This window comes from Rattus norvegicus, chromosome 4 (assembly GCF_021556685.1).
Source record: "Rattus norvegicus strain SHRSP/BbbUtx chromosome 4, alternate assembly SHRSP_T2T, whole genome shotgun sequence".
Taxonomy (NCBI): domain Eukaryota; kingdom Metazoa; phylum Chordata; class Mammalia; order Rodentia; family Muridae; genus Rattus; species Rattus norvegicus.
Window position 1 is genome coordinate 58,609,754 of NC_141537.1, and position 23,726 is coordinate 58,633,479.

At 52.0% G+C, this 23,726-nt stretch overlaps 1 protein-coding gene across 8 annotated transcripts; it reads right to left on the reverse strand.

Annotated features, from left to right (window-relative positions):
- Window positions 1-4,222: 4,222 nt before the first annotated feature.
- Impdh1 (inosine monophosphate dehydrogenase 1) lies at window positions 4,223-19,757 on the reverse strand. 8 transcript variants are annotated; one of them, XM_087658001.1, is made up of 16 exons: window positions 19,547-19,757; window positions 15,577-15,678; window positions 12,904-12,952; window positions 10,702-10,803; window positions 10,508-10,582; window positions 9,942-10,148; window positions 9,700-9,787; window positions 8,696-8,895; window positions 8,303-8,393; window positions 8,041-8,136; window positions 7,004-7,147; window positions 6,751-6,895; window positions 6,380-6,523; window positions 6,159-6,242; window positions 5,634-5,650; window positions 4,225-5,000 (listed from the first exon to the last, which is right to left on the reverse strand). In XM_087658001.1, the coding sequence occupies exons 1-16, from the start codon at window positions 19,714-19,716 to the stop codon at window positions 4,897-4,899; spliced, it is 1,818 nt and encodes a 605-aa protein (XP_087514127.1). In that variant the 5' UTR covers window positions 19,717-19,757; the 3' UTR covers window positions 4,225-4,896. The 8 variants fall into 8 exon arrangements, with proteins under 8 accessions (NP_001385786.1, NP_001102089.1, XP_087514127.1 ...); XM_087658000.1 differs by lacking the exon at window positions 4,225-5,000 and adding an exon at window positions 5,058-5,253 and having other exon boundaries at window positions 15,577-15,675; XM_087657999.1 differs by lacking the exon at window positions 4,225-5,000 and adding an exon at window positions 5,058-5,253.
- Between the last annotated feature and the right edge of the window lie 3,969 nt (window positions 19,758-23,726).

The following is a 23,726-nucleotide window of genomic DNA, read 5'->3' on the forward strand; positions in this document are numbered from 1 at the left end:
AGAGGTTTTTTTCCTCGCTCTTCTGGGCTGCCCAGCTAGCCTTATTGCGAGATTATTTTGCTCTCTGTGCTCTTCCTGTCCTTCAGAAGCCAAATTTACTATGGATGTCGGCAACCAGGGAATGGTTGTCAAGGGCCGGGCTTTTAGAAACGCTGTCTGTTGCCTAGGAAACGTCACCACTCTGATTCCCTGGGCTCCCTGCAGTCAGTGGGTTCTGGCGCCATCTGCTGGATACAGAGCCCCACACTGCTCCTGAAGCACCCAAACCCGGGAGTCTCATCCCTGAGCGAGGGAAGGCTCCGATTCCACTCTACCACCTCTCTGTAGAAAAGTTCTTTACTCCTTTTGCCCTCAGACTTCCCTCAGGGACCAGAGGCATGCAAAGGACTTGGCCTCTGCGGACTACAGGGAAGGTGGAAGCCATGTCCTTCCCAACAGCGAAAGGAAGCCGACCCGCGGAATGGGGTCTGGAGGAAGTCCCTCCCCTTAATTGATTTTCTGTAGTGCGGAATCCGGAATCCGCAGTGCAGACTTGCATTTTGCTTTTCACTAGCCTGCGTCTACTAGGAGAGTGCAGCCAGAATGAAGATGCTAGGGTTGGAGGTGGGAGACTGACGGTTGGGGTCACAGCAAGGTCTTCTCTGTCATCCTTCCTAGCCATTCAGTTCCTGGTGACCTAGTACTCTTGGCTTCTTTTCCCTTAATGTGAACCTTCCTTTTCCAGCAAGACAGTGGCCAAATAAACCGCTGAAGTTTAGTTCTTTCTGCCTCACTCCTAAGAGACAGCAGCAGACACCCGAGGCAGAGGACATGACTTCCAGATGATTGCTGTCTGGGGTAGCCCCTGCCCTACACCAAGAGAAACCTGTGTGAAAGGTGCAGGGCAAAGTGGGTTATCTGAGATTCAGGATCAGGAGACAGAAAGCTGTTTGCCTCTAGTGAAGGTCTTTCTGAGGTCTGAAGAGAAGTAGAGTCTGAAGAGAAGTAGAGTCTGCCTTCTATCTGTCCTGGCAAAATGCTATCCTTTCTGTTCAGATGCTTTTGCCCACCTCTAGCTGAGCTGGGAGAAATGGTGGACAGAGGCTCAGAAGCTAAGAGGACAGAGCAGAAGACTGGGGACCAGGTCACCCCCCATATTCCACCCTAAGCTGAGCTAGAAGAAAGACAAGGCCAGGAGAATGATTCGTGCACCATGCCTTGCAGACGAAGGGCCCTGCTGTTCAACAGCTGTGTGCTCGAGTTCAGTCTGTACTTTCTAAGCATTGGTCTTCCAATGGCCTGAGTCCTGTCTGTATGTAAGGCCTGGCTCAGATTCTAGGCCTCACCGGTCAAATGGGAATTTAAAAGAACAAAGAATCAGTCTAAGAGCAGCAGAAGGAACTGTCCTTACACCCCCATGGCTGAGTCCCTCTCCCTCTTTGGATCCCCTCCCCAATGGGAGAGGGATTAAGGGCAGCTGGTCATTCCTCCTTCCTCCTTTCTGGACTGGGTTATCTACTCCTTGATTGACACCAGGACAACATAAGTTGAAATGACCTTCAGGGGAGAGTTAGCCCAGACCTCTCCTGAACTCCTGGGTCATGCCGTTTGAAATCTCCTGTTCCCTGTTTTTGTGGGGAGGGGGGTCAGGGAGGAGCAGAAGCAAGAGAATGCCCAATGTACCTCTTCCATCTGTCCTTACAGTGCACCAGAGAGATGGCCAAAATATTCCTGCCTGAAGTGATAGCAGTGTGGTTCTCCTGGGCCTCCCACCCTAGCACCACCCCTACTCATCTTTCTATCATTGTTGGAGATGAGACCAGCAGCCAAGGACAAATACCCATAGGCCTACTTGGCTGCATTTTCCATGCCCACGCCGGGGCCTAGTTCAGGTTGCTCAGACTAGTGTTACTGTGCAGACCTGGGGCACTGGCTAGATGCCCATCGGTGATCTATGGTCTCTCCCTGCCCATGTACCTCTGCACAACCACAGTGACCCTTCTGCCTTCGATGTGGAGAGTTTGACAGCAGAGTCTTGTTTGGAAAGTCCAGACTGATGGGGTATGCTCCCTGAACTCAAGCGTACAGCTGGGTTCGCTCTCCATTCACACCAATGCTGTTTCCCACAAAGGGAGGTTCTAGGGAGCTACCATAACACAGACTGGTCTTTGATAGGCCATGTTTGTGAGAGCAAAGTGGAAAGCACCCTTGGCCACATAGCACCAGAGAGTGCCAGAAACACCTGCCAAGCAGGCAGGACTCCTGATGGGCAGAGTTCTGCTGACCAGGCACTGCCTCTGCATTTTTACTTGTTATGACCTTCCTTCCCAGAGCGTCTGTTCCACTTGCATATTGACCACAGTGGATGAATTTACAGCCAGAGCGAGCATGTCCTCTGGGTTATCCCCCAGTCCCTAGCTATTCTCTCACAGGATCCTTTGGTCATGAGGTCATGGGAGGTCAAGTACTGAGTTATCTGAAATGGTTTTCTATAGCACATACCTCTTTGGAGTCTCAGAAGTCATGCTATTAGAAGCATAATTGCCTCCATAACAATTCTCAAAGTTTGCTAAGTATCAGAAGCTGGGGGACTCGGTGTCTATTCAGAGTCCCAGGCTCAGTCCACTCCCTGGAGCAGCCTGAATCACACCTACTGTGATGCTTTATTTATTCACTTTATGAAATCTAGACCCCTTCGGGAGATGGGCTCTGGGTATGTCTGTGGGGGTTATTGAGGTGAGACCTGCCTGCCCACTGTGGGTGGCAACATTCCATAGGCTTATGGTCACTCATCACTCTCCTCTTCCTTTTTGTGATCCAAGGCTTCAAGACCTTTCTGCTTTGACTTCTCCACCATGATGAAGCCCTGGAATTGTGAGCCAAGACAAACCTTTTTCCACTTAAGCTGGGAGTATTTCTTCACAGCAAGGAGAAAAGAAACCAAGACACCCACTGAGCTAGAACTTCCTCTGGAAAGGTCAGCCAGTGCTAATAAACATCAGATCTCTGGGGCTCACTAGGTTGCAAAGTAACCTATTCTAATGTCAGCTGTTGGTCAATGAGATCTAATTCAAGGGGAAGCTCTCCCTTTGATCCACTCAACAGCTTGGTTCAGAAAGAACTGGCTTGATACTTGTCTAAAAGGCCAGATCTCTTCCCTACAATGGAATGGGTCATGCTGCTCCTGCGGGGTGGCCTCAGCTAGGGGCTGCATCCCCTCATCTAATACCACCTTATAGGATGCAAGCCCCCTCCCACCAGCTAGGTCATCTCTGTTAGGTGCCCCCAGAGCCACAGACTCTAGGGCAAAAGGCCTTCAGGGACTCTCCACACAGCTCCCTAAGCACCTCTGAACTCCACCAACAACTTGGCACCCAAATTTCCTTCCTAGTCCTGAAGGTGCATAAAGCTGGAAGGCACTTTAGTAAAAACCTGGTAAAGACTCGGTGTTCAACAGTATGAAGCCCACAGCCAAAGGGCTTACTGCAAGTCCAGCCTGGCTGAGATCAACCATTATCACGGTGTGTGGAACCCCACCATGGTAGTCACGGGGGCATTTCTGGATCATTACCACAAACCAGATCTTTCCTGCCCTCTGATCTTCCCCGCCACTGGGGCCTTCCCAGGTTATCTTCCTCTCTGCCCATCTGAGTGACGACTATGTCAAAGCACGACAGCTTGGCTCTACCAGCGGCATGGGAAAACAATGTGAATGTTTCAAGGACCACCCGACACACACACGCACAACTTTAGAGACTTGGTCTTCAGTCAAGGTCATCCTGGTAGCTGTACTTTCCTGCTAGAACAACCAGACATGCTTTCTAGGAGGTCAGAAGACCATGGACTGCAAAGTCTGTTCAGTAGGGAAATGGAGGCTGCAGACAGTCTTGAATCACAGTAAACAGTGGTAGCTCACCCATCTGCCTTGGGACAGGGGAGTCCCAGCTGGTGAGGTCATAGGCCTTGAGTGGTCAGGGTCACCTCCATTCCATACTCCCACCTGTCCAAGGTTGCAGTGGGAGCTGCAATGAGCCCTCCCGTGATAGTTTCCATTTGGAGGAACCGCTGGCCAGCAGGCTCAGGCCTGGGGGTCATCCTAGCATATGGCCCACCCACCTCAGTATGCTCTCAAGTATGGCATCCCCACATCTTCCAGTAGAGGCCAGTCCCTGATGGGACTCCCCATCACCACCAGGATAGGGGCCAGTCATCCTGAGGGCAAAGACAGAAACAAGATCCCAGAGGCATTGATAACTGCTTGATTTATTCAGATTATTTAATATATAATGACACGATTGTGACCCCAAAGTGTGCAAAGTTAAAGCCTTCAGCTGCAGCTGAGAAGAGAGGGCAGGGACGGTACACCTGGGGACAATGGTGAGTCAGGAATGAAGGGCAGGCGGTCATCATCAGGCCCTCCCTGGGCTCAGAGACGGGGAACTAGGCTGAGGAGCAGGCCCCATGGGAGCCTCAAGCCAGAGGAAGGGGGCAGAGACCTCCCCCTGGCCTAGGGTCAGAACCCACAGTGCCACATGGCTGAGAGGACAGCACTCCAAGGATGGGTCAGAGGCAGGGTCAGGAGAGCACCATTTCCTGGGAGGAAGGGGGCAGCGAGAGAGAGGTGCCCTATAGGAGAAGCCAGGAGGGGCTACCTTCCCCAGGGGTCAGAGTTGGATACTGGGCCAGAGCAGGCTGCAGCAAGAAAGACCTGAGGCAGGCACAGGGCCTGAGAACCAAGGCTGACTGGGCTCAGGGGGCTGAGGAAGGGGGAACCCAGAAGATCTCACGGGGCAGCCTGGCACAGGGGGCTACCTGACTCTGTGGAGTTGCCCAGAGAGGGGCCACAGTCCCCTCAGGGACTCCACTCCTCTCCCTGGAAAGGAGCTGGGGAACCCGTAGTGCAAATCTATGGACCACTCAGTTATGGAGGGGAGCTGTTCCCGGAGTGGAACCCCGGGGTTCTCCCCCTCCACTGCCTTGGCCGCCGCCGCCGCTGTCCTCAGTACAGCCGCTTCTCGTAACTGTGAAGACAAATAAGATGGGGCTAAGAGAAGGTGTGTGGCCCCTACTCCCTTCCCAGCATCCTCTTGCCCATGGAACCCCCAATTTGGGATAGGACAAGGGGCTGTAGACCTGCCTCTCAGCCAGGGGGCTAGAGGAGGCAGAGGTGGCCCTGGACCTCTGTCTTCCTCTGGCCAGGGCTCCATGAAAAACCATGCTGGTCCCAAAGAAAGCTGTGCTCCTTCCAGCCAATGAATGCCACACCTGAGTGAACTGTCCTTGATGGCCAGGAGGGCGGGGCAGCTCAGGAAAGCACAGTCGTCCCCACGGAGCAGACTTCAACTAGCTCAACCTTCAGTATCTACCATGCCCACCATGGATGGTTTGACTCAGGTCCTTCCTAATGGGGCAGCCCCAGGCCTGTCACTACAGGCATCTCTTTGTACCCCACAATGAGCTGTGTGTTTTGATTGGAGGAGGGGCCGTGGTTGGCCTCCTCCACCATGGTGCGGGGAATGAGACCCAACTGGGTCTTCGTCTCCTGATCACACTCCAGCACTACCTCCCTCCCAATCCCCATTCTCCCAGCCCATGGCCCACCCCGACTGCCCCTGCTCTATTCTACGCCTGGCCCCGGCAGCGCAGTTACTTACACGGCAGAAAGGTATAGCTACGGGAGGGTGGGGCAGAAAGAGACACAGGTTAGATGCCCGCCTAGGCTTAGGGAGATGGGTCCTCTTGACCGGGGTGGGTTGCATGACTACAACTACGGCTGCCATCTAGCTCGGCCCCCAACCCAGTCACACCAGCATCATCGGGCCTGGCATCTGTCTCTCTGCCCGTTTCCCCACCAGAGGGTTCATGCCCCCATTTTCTGCCTGACTGCCTGCCTGGGGCCACCACCAACAAGAGCCCAACACCAATAGCCCCCACTACCAGCCACCAAGCTTCTTGAGCAAGCAAGAGCTAGGGAGACCAGGTAGGACTAGCAGCCGCACCTCCCATGCCCTGTCTGGGAGGGAGGGGAGCAGCCAGCCTCCACGAGGCTCCATGACGAGGTTCCAGGGTGGACTGGGCTCTGTAGACAGGGTAACAGAGTGGCCCTGGAACCTCGGTTTAGCCTTTGAACCTGTCCAGCCCAGCACCCGTCAGCGATGGTAAGGAGGCTCCCCACTTACGAGTGTAGGCCGTGCACACCGCCCTCTATCTGGGCTGACATGGTCCGCTTCTCAAACTTGAGCTCTCCTGAGTACATCATGGATCTGTGAGGTGGGCAGGTGAATAAGTCAGAAACACTGCCCCACCCCTCACCCCCAAATGAAGAGAAGACAAAAAGAGAAGAGGAAAAAGGGAAACCTCCTGGGGCCCCTCTGCTGCCCCCTCAAGTTACAACACTCACCGCAGGACAGACAGGCTTTGGGCCCCAATATCCTGACAGCCATGCTGGATCCCTGCTATGAGGTAGGGCACAAACTTCTGAATGGAGCCTTTATCCTGGATGGAGCCCGAGACACCCTGTGCGATCTTCACTTTGTCCCCCTCACTGCATGGAAGGTGGGGAGGTTGAGCCAAGCAGTCCGAGGTCTGCTCAGGGTACAGATACAATACCACCCAGAAGGATCCTCCCCACAGCAGCCACAGCCGCAGCCACATCCTAGGCCACGAGAGAGACGACATAACCCACGCTCTGGTCTCCAGAACCTGGGATACCATCTCAGGTATCCGTCTGAGGTCAAGGGCATGCGGGAGTTCAAGGGCATGAGGACAAACCTGAAGTATCGCTTCTGGCTGCTGCTGCTCTTCTCCATGGCGTCCAGGGAACCCATGCCTCGGTACTTCTTAAGCCTCACCCCGTCTGAGAAGAAGTATTCACCAGGGGCCTCCGTGGTAGCAGCCAGCAAGGAGCCCATCATCACTGCAGAGGCCAAGGTTGAGGGCTGAATGCCTCCCACTCCACAGCGTTTATTCTAACTGCCCTGTTGGCGTCTAGTGCTCTCCCGCCCATGCCAAGGGTTCCCCTCACCTGTAGAGGCTCCGAGCGCCAGGGCTTTGACCACATGGCCCACAGTCTGGATACCACCATCAGCTATTACCGGCACCCCAAAGCGCCGGGCATACTCAGCCACCTTGTAGACAGCAGTGCCCTGGGGTCGGCCACAGGCCATCACTGGGGAAAGGGGGATGTAGGAGACAGAGATGAAATCAGTGTGAAGGTCTCTTCTCCTTGTATCTCTCCCCACCAATGAAGAAAGGATTGTGAGAGATGGTGTTTCTGAGGCCTAAGGTGGGACCTCACAGCAGGGGAAAAACCATTTCTAGGTTCCTAAGACACCCACCACCAGCAGCACCAGAAAGGATATGGATCAAGGGATCAGTGCCAGCCCTCAGAAGCAGGACCTCAAGACTGGTGGCCTCGAGCTCCAGCTGCTGGGGAGACAGCTTCCTGTAAATGAGTCCTTTACACTAGCAGCTAATACCTAATAGCTGGGCTATTAGGACCACCTTTGGAATAATGTTTTGCTCTCGGGAGATGGGGCGGGGTGATACTGCTCTATTACACGTGGCAATGTGGGTTTACGAAACTCCTGGATGTTCAGAAACCTGTTTTCTTCATGCCACATGCGATCCAAACCCTCAGCTGTCTTCCAACACACACCTTATAGGAGTGTTACACCAACCTTAGAGAGTGATATCGGGGTTGGGGATTTAGCTCAGTGGTAGAGCGCTTGCCTATCGAGCGCAAGGCCCTGGGTTTGGTCCCCAGCTCCGAAAAAAAGAAAAAAAAAAAAAAAAAAAAGAGAGTGATATCAACAGCATCTCCACAACCAGTCTGAAAAGCAGGTTGGTCCGCTTCCAAAATGCCCTTTATCTGCCTACACCTGCCTCTTCCCACAGCTATGCCAAGGTAAGGTGAAGCCTGGGTGCTGGCCTGAACTCCCCTCCTGAGAACCGCTTGGTGGGGCAGACACTCAGTTTGTACACAACAGGAATGAGGCTGTGAGGCCACAGTGGACCAGGGTGGCTCAAAATGGCAGTCCTTCCCCCTCTCTGGATACCCACCTTCCTGAGTGATGCAGATGGAGCCACAGCCCATGCCCACACGAAGCCCATCCACACCGGCATCGATCAAGTTCTTGGCCTGGGCCGCTGTCACCACTGGGGATGGAGGAATGTGAGGGTAGTGCCTCCACCCTGCCCAGGAGCATCCTGGGATCTTCGTATACCTCCCCCCGACCTAAATGCTACTCGTTTCCCCCTTTGCCTATAACAATGCCATCACCTAGGAGTTCTGAAGGGCCGAGAAGGGACGCTCCACACTCACCGTTTCCCCCAATCACCTGGAGGTGGGGGTACTTCTGCTTGATATAGTGCACCATGGCGATCTGATATACTGAGTTCCCCTGGGATGAATCCTGTGAAGAAGCTCAGGTTAAACAGCCAGGTCCCCTCATGGGAATTGAACCAGCACCCAAAAGGCTGCTGCTAACTAAGTTAGACACTAAGCTAAACAAGTGAACGTGTATAAAGTTGAGCTCAGTGCCCGGCTAATCAGGGTAAATGACCTTGTACGTGAGGGAGGGCCGTAGTAGGTTCTGGGCTCGACGATTAGCCTAATTCTGATACCAGAGAAGCAGAAAGAAAAGCAGGGAGCAAAGGCTTCATAGAGGTGAAATGGGCCTCCCAGGCCATGCAGAGGAACCCGCCACCTCCTTACTAGTACTATGACGTCAGCACCGGCCTGAGTGAGCAAATCCAGACGGTATTTGTCATCCTCACGGGTGCCCACAGCTGCCCCACACAACAGCTGTTTGTGGGAGTCTTTGGAGGCCAGAGGGTAGTCTCTGTTCTTCTTCAGGTCTGTGCGTGCAATAATGGCTACCAGCTCGTCTTGATCGTTGACTATGGGCAGCTTCCCTGACCAGGAGGAAAGAGAAGCGGGGTAGTGGGAAGGAAGAATGGGATGAAAATGGAGAGACCCCTGAAGTACCCAAGGCAGCCACTAGGGGACAGCACACACCCAGGACCTGGACCTCTTCCCAACAATCAGGAAGAAAAGAACCTTCCCAAGCAAGGCTCTTCCTGCCCTGGCTGGTTGGTGGGACAGGCAGCCCCTGAACCCTGGCAGCTTTTCACTTGCTGGGCCAGGTCACTGCACAAAATACCCAAGACAAGGTCTTAATGCGATTGCCCAGAGGGAGGGGCATGGATCCTCTCTGCCCATATCAAAACCCAAAGAACTCTCTACAGGGGGACCTGGGAAGCAAGAGCCCATAGGAACTTGATGTATGTTATACAAACATCAGTCCCATCAAATGCATTTAACTGCAGGACTTTTCAGAGACTCTGAGAAGTCAGTGGGCAGTTTTTTCTTTCGTTTGGTTTTTGACATGGGAGTTCCCCCACTATGAAATTCCGGCTGGCCTGGGACTCCCCAGTCCTGGAACTCCCCCTCAGTCCTTTCCCAGACTTCTAAGGCCAGAGAGTTCTTTTACTGTGATAAGCACCTCTCAGGGCTAGTTTGGAAAAACATTGGGAAGACACCTAATTGGGAATAGGCTTCTGTAAACAGATTGCAGAGTATCGGGGATCCTGCTCCACACTGCCTAGGGTTATTCAAGTTTCCCCCAAGACCTGGTGTTATTATTGGACTGACACGAGGGGCTGAGGAATAATGGAAACCCTGCCATACAGGAAGCTGGGGTGCCTCCTCCCCGGTACCTTTCTTGCTGCGCTGCAAAATCTCATTTGCCTCTTTCAATGTCACACCTGCTGGAGCCACCACCAGCTCGATCCTCGGCGTCATCACCTGTGGGGCCAGGAACATTTGCCTGCAGGTTGGCAGGTGAGAGAGAAGGAGCCAGGCCTCCCTCTGGTCCCTGGTCCCAGGCACCAGTCTGGGGCCCCTAGGTGTGGAGTTCCCAATGTGCTGCAGTTCTGCCTTTCCCCTGCCCTGCAGGCACCTCACTGAGGAGGGTGGTGTGGTCCTTCTCAGCGAGGAAGTCGATGTCTCGGGAGGTAACGATGCCCACCAGCTTGCTCCCCATGGTGCCCGTTGCGGTGATAGGGATACCAGAGAAGCCATGCTGTATCTTGGCCTCCAGAACATCACCCACGGTATGTGAAGGGCTCAGGACCACAGGGTCTGTGATGAAGCCTTGCTCAAACTTCTGTAGACAGAAGAAGAGAAGAGCTAGCTGTAAGAAACCCAAAGGTGGCACGTAGTCTGGACGCCAGGGACAAAGGGGACCCCAGTGTGCAATTGAGAATCGAGAACCTTCAATAGGGTGAGGACCAATGGGAAAGGGGGGGTTAAGCCCATATTTCATTGTAAGAAGGGCACCTAGGACCCAGATCACTTAGAAGATAAAACAGGGAGTTGGGGATTTAGCTCAGTGGTAGAGCGCTTGCCTAGCAAGTGCAAGGCCCTGGGTTCGGTCCCCAGCTCCGGAAAAAAAAGGAAAAAAAAAAAAAAAGAAGAAGAAGATAAAACAGACTGCATCTTTTTGAGGGCGGGACCAGTACTTGCCTTGACCTTCCGCACCTCATTGGCCTGGAACTCTGGGGTACAGTTGTGGTGAATGAAACCAATTCCTCCCATGAGCTGGTATAGAAGGGAAGTATATGGGAAGAGCAAAGGCTAGCCTCCTCTTCCCTTTGCATACACCCCATTCCCTTTCAGTCCCCCTGCCCTGGAGTCCCCCACCCAGGCAAGCAACTCACAGCCATTGCAATGGCCATGTCAGCCTCTGTCACGGTATCCATGGGAGACGAGATCAGTGGTGTCTTCAGTGTGATCTTCCGGGTCAGGGCTGATGTCAGGTCCTAAGGGTGGAAGCAGGGTCCATTGAAGGGTTTTATCCACTGGACAAACGGTCGCCAGCATCTGTATCCTGCACAGGCCAGGCCTCGTGACACAGGGGTGGACAGTACAGCGCTTGGGGAACTGACATTCCACGTGAAAAGAGTGGATGTGAGGCACATGGTCAAGGTCGCTGCAGTTGAGGTGAAAGCCACAAGGAGCACCAGGCCCATAATCCCAACATGTGGCAGGAAGATTAGAAGTTCAAGGCTAGCCGTGACTAATATTGAATTCCAGGCCAGCCTGGATTATATGACACTAAGGACAATAGTAAAAAGGAGACAGAAGGAAGAGGAAGGGAAGAGAGAGGGGAGATCAAGGTTAAGCGACACTGGGAGTGGGGTGCATGGATTCTAGGTGACAAGGGTTGGTGGTAAAGGGAGGCCCAGGGAGGCATCTACTAGCCAAACTACTAAGGAGTCTGGAGCTCAAGAAAGAGGTCAAGATTGTTAACACAGGTCACACATCCCTAATCCGAAGATTCCCAAATCCAAAATGCTACAAGCTAAAGTATGTTTGAGTACAGACATGATCATCACAAGTGCCATGTTCCACACCTGACCTCACGTGACAAGTCACCTTCAAATGCAGAAAAAATACTCTTATAATTGCCCCCAGGCAGCGTGTAAGATGTATATACAATATAAATTCATTTTGGTTTAGATTTAGACCCATTCCTAACTTTACTATATATATATATATATATATATATATATATATATATATATATATATATGCAAATGTTTCTAAAAAAATCAAGTCTACAGGGTTGGGGATTTAGCTCAGTGGTAGAGCGCTTGCCTAGCAGGCGCAAGGCCCTGGGTTTGGTCCCCAGCTCCGAGAAAAAAAAAAAAAAAAAAAAAGTCTGCATCTGAATGCATTTGGTCTTAAATGTTTTGGATAACAGACACTCTACCTAAATACATTCACAGGTTGTCTGTTTACACATGGACCTAGACCATGGACCCTTCTGAGAATCAGGCCAATAAATACTGATCTAGCCCCCAAACCATCCAAACAAGCTCTGGATTCAACCTTGGAGACTCATAGGCCCCTGAAGCACATTACAGATTGTGAGCAGAGCACTGGGCCCACACCCAGAAAATTCAGTCTCCTCTTCCATCGAGCTCCAAGTAGCAACCGCCTTTCTGACAGAGGCCATAGGACAAGGAGACCCTTCATGACTAGGCTGATATCTTTCTAGTCCCTCTCTTCCTAGCAGTCAGACCAGAGTTCGGCTCAGAGCCAAGATGCACAGCCCAGATGTGCAATAAACTTTGTTAAACTAAGTGGCTAAAGTGAGAAGCGCTCCCGATTGCTGTCATAAGGGAACAACCAGAACAGGCCAAATCCCCTCCCCCCCAAAAAAAATCTCGTCTGGGTCGGCTCTACACACAGGCTAAGGCTGGGTTTCCTCCGTGTATAAGTGACCTACGGCTGCGTGTGCAGGCTCTCAGGCCTTCTGTGAGAGTGGAAAGAATAAGCAGAAATGGCCACAGAAATGGGCACTTTACACAGGCGTGAGTTCATGACAGAATCTCTGCCTTTGCCTAAATTGTCTTGCACCATTGTCTCTACCCTTCTCAGCTTCTCGGCCTTCTAATTATTGGCTCCTCCCAGATCATCGCCCCAGTCCAGTCCCACTCCTTCAAACTCTCCTGCCAGTTCTTGTCCATTATGGGTCAGTGCCCAATTGCTGAACACTGTGTTCAAAGTGATCATAATTTTAGAGCACAGCCCTGGCTCAGCACTTCAGACAACAGCTAACCCTTATTGTCTATCGAATACAGCAGCCACGCCCAGCCCTTCTCCTCACAGGGCCTTTCCTGTGCCAACCCTCCAACTTCTTCAGTGCCGGCCAGGGTATCATCCAAACCCAGAGGCCGCCACTCAAGACTCCTAAGGATCTCCCTCAACCCAGATGTTTCTGCCCTGTACACTGTGCGCTGGTTCCTCCCACAATGCAAAGGGTCAAAGGCAAAAATGAACTCCCAGGGACTTCCCGCAACCTGCCCTTGAACAAGACACGTCAGCCCCCCTGAGCCAAAGGAAGAGGCACTTACCACTTCATCAGCTATGAAGTCTATGAATCCTGGGAGGATCAGGAAATCGCTGTGAAGACAGACAGAATGAGAGTGACTGGTGGGCGAGGTGTCCAAAAGCACCAGGGTCTGCTATCCTAGGGTTGGCAGCAGGGTGGGGCGGGTAGAGGGGCAGAAAGGCTGGAATCCACTGATCCTGTGGTCCCAGAATGAGAGGACTTCCTCACCACTCATAATGTCCTGATAGCTTCAACCTCGGGGACTAGAGCCAAAAATGGCAGAGGGTCTACAGACCCAGAGGCCATCCAGAGTTTGTGAAAGGACACAGAAGTTGCCTATAGGGTCACACACAGTACATACAATGCATGCCTTTGAAGACTCCTCAATCTGTGGTTTACTGGCCAGATTATCTGCTACATAGCCAGGGATAATACTGTACTCATCTTCTTGCTTCAAGTGATGGGAGTACCTGCTGCCAAACCTAGCTTCCCTTTCCCCCTTTAAAACAGCATTTTACTGTTGTCTAAAATGACCTTGAATTCATGACCCTCTTGCCTCCGCCTGCTGAGATTACAGGTGTGTGCCACCGTGGCTGGTTTGAGATTTCTGCCTTGACAGGCGTGGTGGTGCACACCTTTAATCCCAGCATCTAGCACTCAGACAGAAGCAAATGGATCTCTGTGAGTTTGGGGCCAGCCTGGTCTAGAGAGTGAGTTCCAAGCCAGGCAATGGTATATAAAGAGACCCTGTCTTAATTTTTTTCTTAGTCCTAACAAAAGCAAAGAATAACAACAACAACAACAACAACAACACACACACACACACACACACACACACACACACACACACAAGCTATACTTGGGGGGAGGTGTCATCCCTATAATCCTGGTACTTTGGGAGGCAGAGGCAGAAGAATTGGGGTTGAGGTCAGTTTGGGCTACAAGATCCTGTTTCAGGGGGAAAAAAAAAATAGCAAAATGATAGAGAATCTGGGTTAAGGAGGTAACTTGGTAATAGAGCATTTGCCTATTATGTACAAAGTCCTAGGTTTGATTCCCAGCACTGCAAGAGAAAAAGAAAACACACAGAATCTGAAAATAAGTTTGTGATACAACAAGACCCAAGCGCAACTCAGCACAGCCCAAGGCTGGGACTGCTGAGTCACCAAAGTTCAGAGCAGCTGGAGGGACCCCAGAGGGCTGAGCTCAGGACATGTTCTGACAGAGCAGGCACCGGGACAGGAGCAACCAACACACATGGGAAGGAGAGCCAGAAGTCCAAACCATTGGGACCCGTCAGAGCGCAGCATCTGTCCGCGTGAGTGACAGCAGGAAGAGTAGGCCTACATGGTACTTCTACACTGCCACAGTTCAGGGACACTATGGGCACAGTCGACCTGAAGTCACAGGAAGTCTAGATGGACACACTCTGAGCCCAGCTAGGCAAAGCAGGAGGCACGTGTCATGCAGAAAACAAAAGCCACAGGGCAGCAAGGCCCTGGGTTCGGTCCCCAGCTCCGAGAAAAAAAAAAAAAAAAAAAAAAAAAGCCACAGGGCAGATAGGCGTGCAGTGACTAATTTGCCACCAAGCCTAAAAGAAACTCTTAAGAGTTCCCTTCAAACTTCTCTAGGAGAGCAGCAAAAGGCCAATCAAAGATATAGCCCCTCTTCAGTTGTCAAAGACTACCAAGGCAGCAAAGAACTTTTACCTATCTTGACCTCCCCTGGCAGCCAGTGAGCCCTCTGTGACTCACTTAGAGGCCAGAGAAGAAACGCTAGAGTCTGGGCCCATTGGCATCTTCTAGATAAAATCACCCTTCATGAGGGTGCCCTGGTCAGAGCAACAGGAAAGTTGCCGGACAAACAGGAATATTTACGAACCAGGGTGAGATGGCAGGTGACAGGCCACAGATGCTACTGATTCTCCAGTAGCACTACTCTGCCCTAATCAAGGGTTCTGATGCTCCTTCTTGGCAGGGACCTTGTCCTGCAGCCAGGAGACACAGCTAGCGCCAGGCCTGCAGGGAGAACTGGCTGAGGGCCCACAGGAAAATGCAAACTAAGCTTGAGGCAGACAGGTAGGTCTCTACCTTTCTCCAAAACGCCACGTGGAGTGGGCCTGAAGGGTTAGCACAGAATATTCATGGAGGGCACCAGTCCCAACATATGGGCAGGAAACCACACAAGTGGAAAGGGGGCTGGACTAGATATGAAAAGAAAGGGCCACTCTACTGCCCAATGGGCCCCCTCCTGGGAATTATTATTCCACCAGCTGCTTCAGATGGGATCCTGGGACCTTCCTGCTTTCATGGTGAGGCTTGAGGAAGGACGACATCCTGGATCATGTTGGTTAAAGTCCCCCTAGAATAGCCACTTCTCATTTTCCCGCATATCCCAAGGCCTCTCTAGGATGGCCAAGACATCCAGGAGGATAGCAAGGGAGCAAGCTGGCCTCGGATCTAGCCAGTTATCGGTCAAGGCTCCCTGGGCAGTGATGTCGCTGTGCCACGTCCCTCTCTATTCTTGGTGCGAGCCTCCTTCCTTCCCTTGCCCAGCCCCCACTGGCCCCAAGTCACTCTTATTGGGCGAGGGCATTCGGGCGTCAGCGAGGAACAGCCGTGCACGTGTGGGGCGGGGGCCAGGAGCCGCCGGGCGGCGGCGTGCTCACCCAGGTAGGGCCAGTCTCAGCGCTTACTTGTAGGTGAGGCCATCCGCGTTGGCGAAGAGCTGCTGCGCGGTGAGCCCATCCTCGGGAACGTAGCCGGTGCCGCCGCTGATCAGGTAGTCCGCCATGCTGCTGGGAGATACCGCGACCCGACATAAACACCGGCGCGGGCCACCCCGCTGCCACTGCCTCCGCCGCCGCTGCCGCTGCTGACGCGCACCGAGGCCACGCTGCCGCTGTGGGCCGGGGGCGGGGGCTGCGGCTGCGGAGGGAGGCCCTGGGCGCCGCCCTCTCCTCCAGCCCCTCCTTCGGGGATCTCTGCCTCCGCCCCTCGTCGCACAAAGGCCCTGCCCGACTCGCCCTGCTGCCGCTGCTGCACTCACGCCCCGCAATGGCACCTCGACTCTGGCGACCAGGACGGGGGATTGCGGGCAGGATGTGAGACCAGAGAAAGAGCCAAACATAGACACGCCCCCTCCGCTCCTCTTTCTTCAACATGTTTCCCGGAATCTCAGCAGTGTCCCTCACAGGGTTCACCCCTAATCTGGCTGGGCCCCTTAGATTCCTTAGGCCACCGAGCCCTTAGTCTCCCATTACCTACGCTAGGGTACCTCTAATGTGGTTCTGCGGTTCTGCCTTTTTCTCTATAGTCATTCTCCCAACACGGATAAAAAAACCCCAGAGCCCTGAAATATCAATCTGAACTCAAAATTCCCCAGACGCAGGAGATGGGCCCTGGACTACGATTCTTACCCATACTATTCATGCAATTCCTAAGGAGGAAGCTTTTAAAAAAATGCTTGATATTTGAGTCTGCAGTCTTCAAAGCATTTTTTATAAATGAGCACATATACTCCACAAACTATTAATTGACAGTTATTGGGTCTCCTCAGGCATAGGTGCAATGCAAAGCTCGCCCCAGACTACACACACACACACACACACACACACACACACACAGAGAGAGAGAGAGAGAGAGAGAGAGAGAGAGAGAGAGAGAGAGCCCTTGTTCTCAGCTCCTGAAAGATCTAGAGAACAGGAAGGTTAGTCTAGAGAAGAAAATTTGTTTTGAGTAGGGATAATAATGTCAGGCTAGAAGTTGGGGAAAACTCAAAGTTTTGGGGCAGTGGCATAAACAAGTATGCATATAAATAAGGACAGAAGCAGGCAATTTAAAGTCACCCCCACCTCCCCCCACCCCTGCTTAGGAGAACTTTAGTGGTCAGTTCTGAGTGGCTAGAAAGACCCAGATATCAATGTGGGAGACAATAAAATTAGGTAGCAAACCCATTCACACATGCAGGAGGTGGCCAAAAGTGTTATCCTAGATCATTACCCTTTCCCTCAGCCACTAGCCTGCCCTCCAGAAGTTCCCACACTTTTGGGGAGAACACTAGGTGTCCTGGAGACATTCTTCCCCCTCCTGTCTTGAGAGCTGCTGTGTGGCTCCTTCCCTCCCCGTCCCAGGAAGGCTGGTTTGTTTACCTCTCAACAGTGTGGTGACAGCCAGGCCCAGGGGAGCCTTGGCTTCCAAGCCACCAGGCTCTCTGGGGTGCCCAACCTCCCAATGATGCCCCCGGGACCCTGCCAGGAAAACAGAGGCTGTTCCATCCATGTGCAAAGGGAAAGGAAAGTCTCCCACAGAGCTCAAGTGCTACAGAGGATTTACAGATGTCTTCTTGGCTCTTGGGAGGGGGGCACCAGTGAAGCCCAAAGGATAGGGCCTGGTGTGAGTTCTGAAGACCTTGGAGCATCAGAAAGGAGAGGAGACTGTGGAGTTCTTGGCAAAGTAGGGATTGGTATCTGCTTGCCAGGAAACTCCTCTGGTTCTCCAACACTCAGGGTTTCATTCTCAAAGCCTAGGCCATACGGGGAGCCAGCACTAGAACCTCTTGCTTGCTACCAATAGTCAGAGCATCGGGATTAGGCAGAAGACACACCCTGGTCATTCTGAACTGCCCTTCCCAGACACAGAAGAAATAGCTACCATGTCAATCACAGGCTCTGAGCATGGCCTGCCCCAGTAGTCTCTCTGGGCTTCTACGGAACCTGCTATGGGTCACTTTTCCCTACACCATGCTTCAAGACTGGCTCTGGTTCAGGGTTCAGCCAAGGATGGTACCCAGGAGAGCAGCTGGACCCTACCACCTCAGGTAACTTTAATGTGTCATCTGCCCCAGCTTAGGACTTCGGGTCCCAGGAGAGGAGGCTGGCAGCCTTAGCTATGGGGAGGGTCACCTTCCCAGTGATTACAGACTTCAGGGCCCTGTCTCCCTCCTGCTTTGACCTATGTCAGAGCTCTTCATTACTCTAAGCTGCTGGGCTCAAGGCTGAGTTAGGCTGTCCTTTTCTAGAGACTTAATCCATCCCCCTGACTCCCCCCACCTCCCTCTTCCTGCAATTCCCCAGCTGCTTCCTCCACAGGGAGGAGACACCAGGCAACCAGTGGACCTCTTCATGGAAAGGAAGGGCAGCTGGTCCCCCGAGACTCTCCTCCTCACAGCTTCAAGGGCAGGGGGCAGGTCCAAGCCAGGGGAATAGGGTAATGGTGTCCACCAGGGCACCGAAGTTCAGGCAAGCAGCCCAGAGGACTCTATCTGATCTGAGGTTGTTTAGAGGAACGAGATTTCAAAACACTTTTAGAGGGGGAAAGGTAATGACAACATTAGCATTGTTAAGCTGGGATAAGCTGTCAGGGCTCACCCAAGTTCAAGCCAGGGAGTCCAGTAATGCTGGACTCGAGCCCAGCGCTTCTCATAGAACCCTTGCCTCTTCCTACACTTCAGGTTGGTGGAGGCGGATGGGGGTCTAGCCGTCAGGTTTTGAATCTTATACTGCCTGGCTGGGGTTCAAGTTTACACAGGTCCTTCAGAGCCTAAGTGGGGCACAGGAGGGTGTGGGGTTGGCACTGTCCCTTTGATGCAGCAGTACATCTGGAAAAGAGATGCACCTGCCTGAACTCTGAAATTCTACAATTCTAGCTTCCTTCAAGCTCACAAGTGCCACGGCCCGCTACCTCCCATATAGTGGCGCCTCTCTAAAACCCCAAGCCCTCCCTCCAACCTACATTTCTATTATTAAAAGATGGGGGGGTTGCTTAAGCCTAAGTCAGTTCTAAAAAGACAACCAGCAACGGCACGAGGGGCTGGACTTCAAGCCCCTAAAGCTGTTAAAAGTTCTTACGTAAGCGGCCAGACCCTGGGCAGAACTACCTGGCTAATTCCCCAGACCACCCTTCCCCCAAAGCCCAGCTGCCGGGTCACCTCCCCAAGCTGCTGAACACCAGCAGATGGGGTAGAGAAAGAAGTCCAAATCCCCTGGACCGGAAGGACAGTAGGATTGCATTGCAAACTGTGATACAATCCAGAGATTAGCCGCTGTCTCTTTTTTTTTCAGCTAGTTCCCTTGAGGCCCAGTTCACTGCCCCAACTCTTTCTCCAGCGACCCTCATTCATTGCCTTCCAGAGCCCCCGCACTGGGGTACAAGTCTTTCCAGGGAGTGAACAGCAGCAGCCTCACTGGATCTCAGTGCCTCGTGAGGAAATGCGAGTACCTTCTCCTGGTCCTAGGGAAACACTCAATCCGGACACCCACACCTACTGAAGACAGTTCTAGGAAGAAGAGCTGAAGAGAAAGCAACGTTGGACCGGGACTTCAACAAACACTTTTTGTACCCCAGAGGTCGGAGCCATTTGCACCAAGCGTCGCTGAGTGTGTAGTATGGGTCGGATCTTAGATAAAATTTTAGGGAGCGATATTACAACCTGAGCTCTCTCCCCAACTCCCTGGAGCAACGCGGCACTGAACTGTTTGCACAGTGTCCGCCTGCATCTGCCAGCCAGAGTCGGGTGTATGACAGTCTGCGTCTGGGAAAGTGGAATGGCAGTAGAGGGGACCTGCCCCTGGCCTCCCCCGCAGTGCTACCGGGTCTGCCGGCGCTACCGCGCCCTTCTCTGCCGCCCGCCCCGGATGCGCCCGCGCGCCTAGCCCTGGGCGTCACCTCTCCGGCTCGTAGCCGGCCTGCAGCAGGCGGGCGCTGTACCGCTGCGCCGCGGTCTCATGTCCCGGGTGTTGCCGGGCTCCGGGCTCTGGAGCAGCAGCGGCTCCGCCTCCCTGCAGCAGCGGCGAGAGTAGCCCGGACTCCGGTGGGGGTGAGAGCGGTTCCTCCATGCCATGCGGAGGCCGCAGCTCTGGGCGGCGGGAGCCTCTCCCCAGTAGGCTCCCGGACCAGGGAAGGCAATAAGAGCCCCAGTCCACTCCCGAGGGGGCGTGGCCGTGGGCGGGTCTACTGCAAGAGGCGGGGCTGAATGTTTGGAGGCGGGGCTTTGGAGGAGCTGGTTTGGGGTCCTGGAGTCCATCGGGTTCCGCCCTTGGCACTACGCTCTGTTCCGCCCCCATGAGCCGCCACTCAGGCTCAAGAGTAAGTAGATGAACAGATGGTGAGGTGGAGCGAGGTTTGTGTTCTTCAAGGATCCAACTGAAGAGGACCTCCGCTGTACCCTGTCTCGTGCACCTTCGAGTTTCTCCTGGCTTCATCTGAGGAAAAGGAGTGTGCAAACACCAGGGTAATGAACCATCATTACATGGCCTCTTGGAGTGCTTCCAGTCCTGGGCAAGAAAGGTGGGGCACTCCATCAAACCCTACCTATTCGACAACCCCCACCATTTCTTTATACTGCTATCCAGGGAAGACAAACATGCTACTGGCTCCTGAAGGAAAAGACCCTAGTTTTACTCTGCTTGCAGTACCCCTTTACAAGGAAATAGGGCTGAGCACACAAGGTACTCACATTTGCTCATCTGCTACCTAGAAAACGCTTTCTATTTCAGTTTCGTTACTATTGTCAGCTTTCATAAAGCAACTCTCTGGGAAAGCAAGGAAAAGAGTTCTTGCCTTCAGGCAATTTGTTTGAGGAGGCCAGTGGATAGAAAACAAACAGCCGACAAGTCTTACACAGAATGCTTTTTCAAACACCTGACAATCTGAGGAATAAATAATAAACACTTGGTTATCTGGGTCTGGAGAGATGGCTCAGTGATTTAGAGCACCGGTTGCTCTTCCACAGGACTCTGGTACGATTCCAAGCACCCATATGGCAGCTTACAACTATATGGTTGTAACAGGTAATCTGTTGCCTTCTTCTGGGTTCTTCAGGCACTGCATGAACCTGCTGCACGGATACACATGTAGAAAAAACACCTACACACATAAAATAAATAAACCTTTAAAAAGCTGGATGATCTGCTGGTACTAAGATCCATCTCAAGAACCCCACCTGGCTAGTTTTACGTCAACTTGACAGAAGTTAGCTCTGCCCTTGGCACCAGACTCGGTCGTGGTCACTCTCCCTCCCACATCTGAACCAAGGATACCTCAATTGAAAAAGTGCCTCCCTAAGATCAGGCTGTTTGCGGGCTGGAGAGACCGCTCAGCGGTTAAGAGCACCCGACTACTCTTCCAGAGGTTCTGAGTTCAATTCCCAGCAACCACATGGTGGCTCACAACCATCTGTAAAGAGATCTGATGCCCTCTTCTGGTGTATCTGAAGACAGCTACAGTGTACTTATATATAATAAATGAATAAATCTTAAAAAAAAAAAAATCAGGCTGTTTGCTTAGTGATTGATTGGTAGGGTCCAGCCTACCGTAGGTGGTACCATCCCTCATCGGGTGGTCCTGGGTTCTATAAAAAAGCAGGCTGAGCAAGCCATGCAGATCAAGCCAGTAGGCAGCACCTCCCCGTGGCCTCTGGATCAGTCAGTTCCTGCCTCCAGATTCCAGCCCTGCTTGAGTTCCTGTTCCAACTTCCTTCAGTGATGAACCACAATGTGCAAGTATAAGCCAAATAAACCCTTTCCTTCCCAATTTGCTTTGGGTCATGGTGTTTCATCACAGCAATAATAACCCTAACTAGGACAGCCTTTAATGCAAACACTCAGAAGGCAGAAGTAGGATGATCTCTGTGAGTTCAAGGCCAGTCTGGACCATATTACTTACAAGTTTCAATCCAACCAGGGATGCACAGTAAACCCTATCTCAAATTGATGAATGAATGAATGAATGAATGAATGAATGGATAATAAATAAAACCAGGCAAACAAAGAAAGAAACAAAGAAAGCAGAATTATGACCACACGTGGTGGTCCAAGACTGTACTCAGAGGTTGAAGTAATAGGAATACAGAAATTGGGATGGTTTGTATATGCTTGGCCCAGGGAGTGACACTATTAGGAGGTGTGGCCTTTGGCGTAGGTCTGGCCTTGTTGGAGGAAGTGTGCCGCTCTGGGGATGGGCTTTGAGACCCTCCTCCTAGTCACTAGTCTCCTCCTGTTCGCCTTCGGATCAAGATGTACAACTTTTGTCTCTTCCAGCCCCACATGTGCCTGCACACTGCCATCCTCCCACCTTGATGATAATGGGCTGAACCTCTGAACCTGTAAGCCAGCCCCAGTTAAGTGTTAACCTTATAAGAGTTGCCTTGGTCATGCTATGTCTTCACAGCAATGGGAACCTTAACTAAGACAGAAGTTGGTACCAGGAATGGGGTATTGCTGTGAGAGGCCCAACCATGTTTTTTGTTTGGAGGAATGTGGATTTTAGGACTTTGGATTTGGGAAGCAGTGGGATGCTTTAAATGGGGTTTAACGGACCATCCTAGCAGGAATGTGGAAGATGGTGCTGCTGAAGGTGATTTGAACCCCTGCTGGCTCAAGGGGTTTCAGTGACAAAGAATTTTAATATGTGGCCTAGAGACTGTTCTTGTGACATTTTGGTGACGAATGTGACTGCTTTTGGCCCTTGTCTGAAGTGTCTGCCTGAAGCTAAAGTAAAGAGATTTCAATTAATTGCATTGACAAAGGAAGTCTCGGAAAAGCCCAGCATAGACTTGTCCTCTAGTTTGATCTTAAAAAGAGCTTCTTGAGAAGAACAGCAAGCATAGAAAGGAAAAATACAAAATGTGTGGTTCAAAGAATAAAGGGGCACCAGGAAATAGAATGGAGCAGAATCCTGTCTGCAAGGAGATAAACAGATTAAGAAAGTAGTGACAGGGTTGGGGATTTAGCTCAGTGGTAGAGCGCTTGCCTAGGAAGCGCAAGGCCCTGGGTTCGGTCCCCAGCTCCGGAAAAAAGAACCAAAAAAAAAAAAAAAAAAAAAAAGTAGTGACCTGGAAGCAAGATCCCACCCTGCTACGCTTACTGTTTATGCTTTTGAAATTGAGCAGGGCACTTGGTTACTGTTTTCATTTGGACTTTTAATCTGAAATGAACTACAATCAGAGAGCACAGCTGTGGTCCAGGTCTCGAGGCCGGGAGACACAGGCTTTTTCTGGATCGTGCAGAATAGTGGCCATGAAAAAAAAGCTTAGGCCTAGGCATAGTGGTACACACCTTTAATCCCAGGAGACGCAAATGAGCAGATCCCTGAGTTCAAGGCTAGTCTGGTACAGAGCAATTTCCAAGCAGAGAGGAACTTAAATCCAGACATAGTAGTACATGCCTTTAATCCCAGAACTCAGGAAGCAGAGGCATACAGATCTCAGAGTTCAAGGAGAGTTCACAGAGCAAGTTCCAGGACAGCCAAGCTTAGGCAGCAAGGGAGTTGGAAAACAGAAAGCTGGTGATGATGTAATAGATAAAGGGGGGCATGTTCCAGCTCCAGCAAGCAGCAGAACTCAACAGCTTTAGCCATGTGGCTCTGGCTTTAGAGTCAAGAATAAAAGAGACTATAGCAACAACTGATGCTGGCTGGCTGGAGCTAAGAAATTAACAGTGATTAAGAAGAGACCAGCATCACTGAGGTAAAATCTTCCAGGAAGCATTTTCTGAGAGCACAAAGACCTGTCTTCCAGAGAGAGCCAAGGTTGTACCTCATGCCGCAGCTGGACTTGGTAATGTGTAAGAGTCACCTAGGTGGTACTGGCTTTGAAGGCATGAAGGCATCATGGAGAAAAGCTGAGGCTTGGCACAGTGAGAAGCCAGAGAAGGCCATCGACGAAGGTGCGGCCTCAGTTACAGTTGACCACCCAGAATTGAAGGGGCCATGCAAAAAAGTTGAGACTTGGCACCATAAAGGGAGCCTATGAGAGGCTATTGGTGAAGCCTCGTTGTAATGAGAAACCCCAGCATATTGGAGGTGCCAGTGCCATGGGCTGATCACCAAGAACAGCAGCAGCAGTGCA

Coding starts and splice junctions, on each gene's coding strand:
- Impdh1 (XM_087657999.1), bottom strand. CDS start 19,716: ATGGAGGAACCGCTCTCACCCCCACCGGAGTCCGGGCTACTCTCGCCG. Junction 10,804..12,903: donor ACTTCATAGCTGATGAAGTG/GTAAGTGCCTCT, acceptor TTCCACCCTTAG/GACCTGACATCAGCCCTGAC. Junction 8,137..8,302: donor CCAGGTGATTGGGGGAAACG/GTGAGTGTGGAG, acceptor CTCCATCCCCAG/TGGTGACAGCGGCCCAGGCC.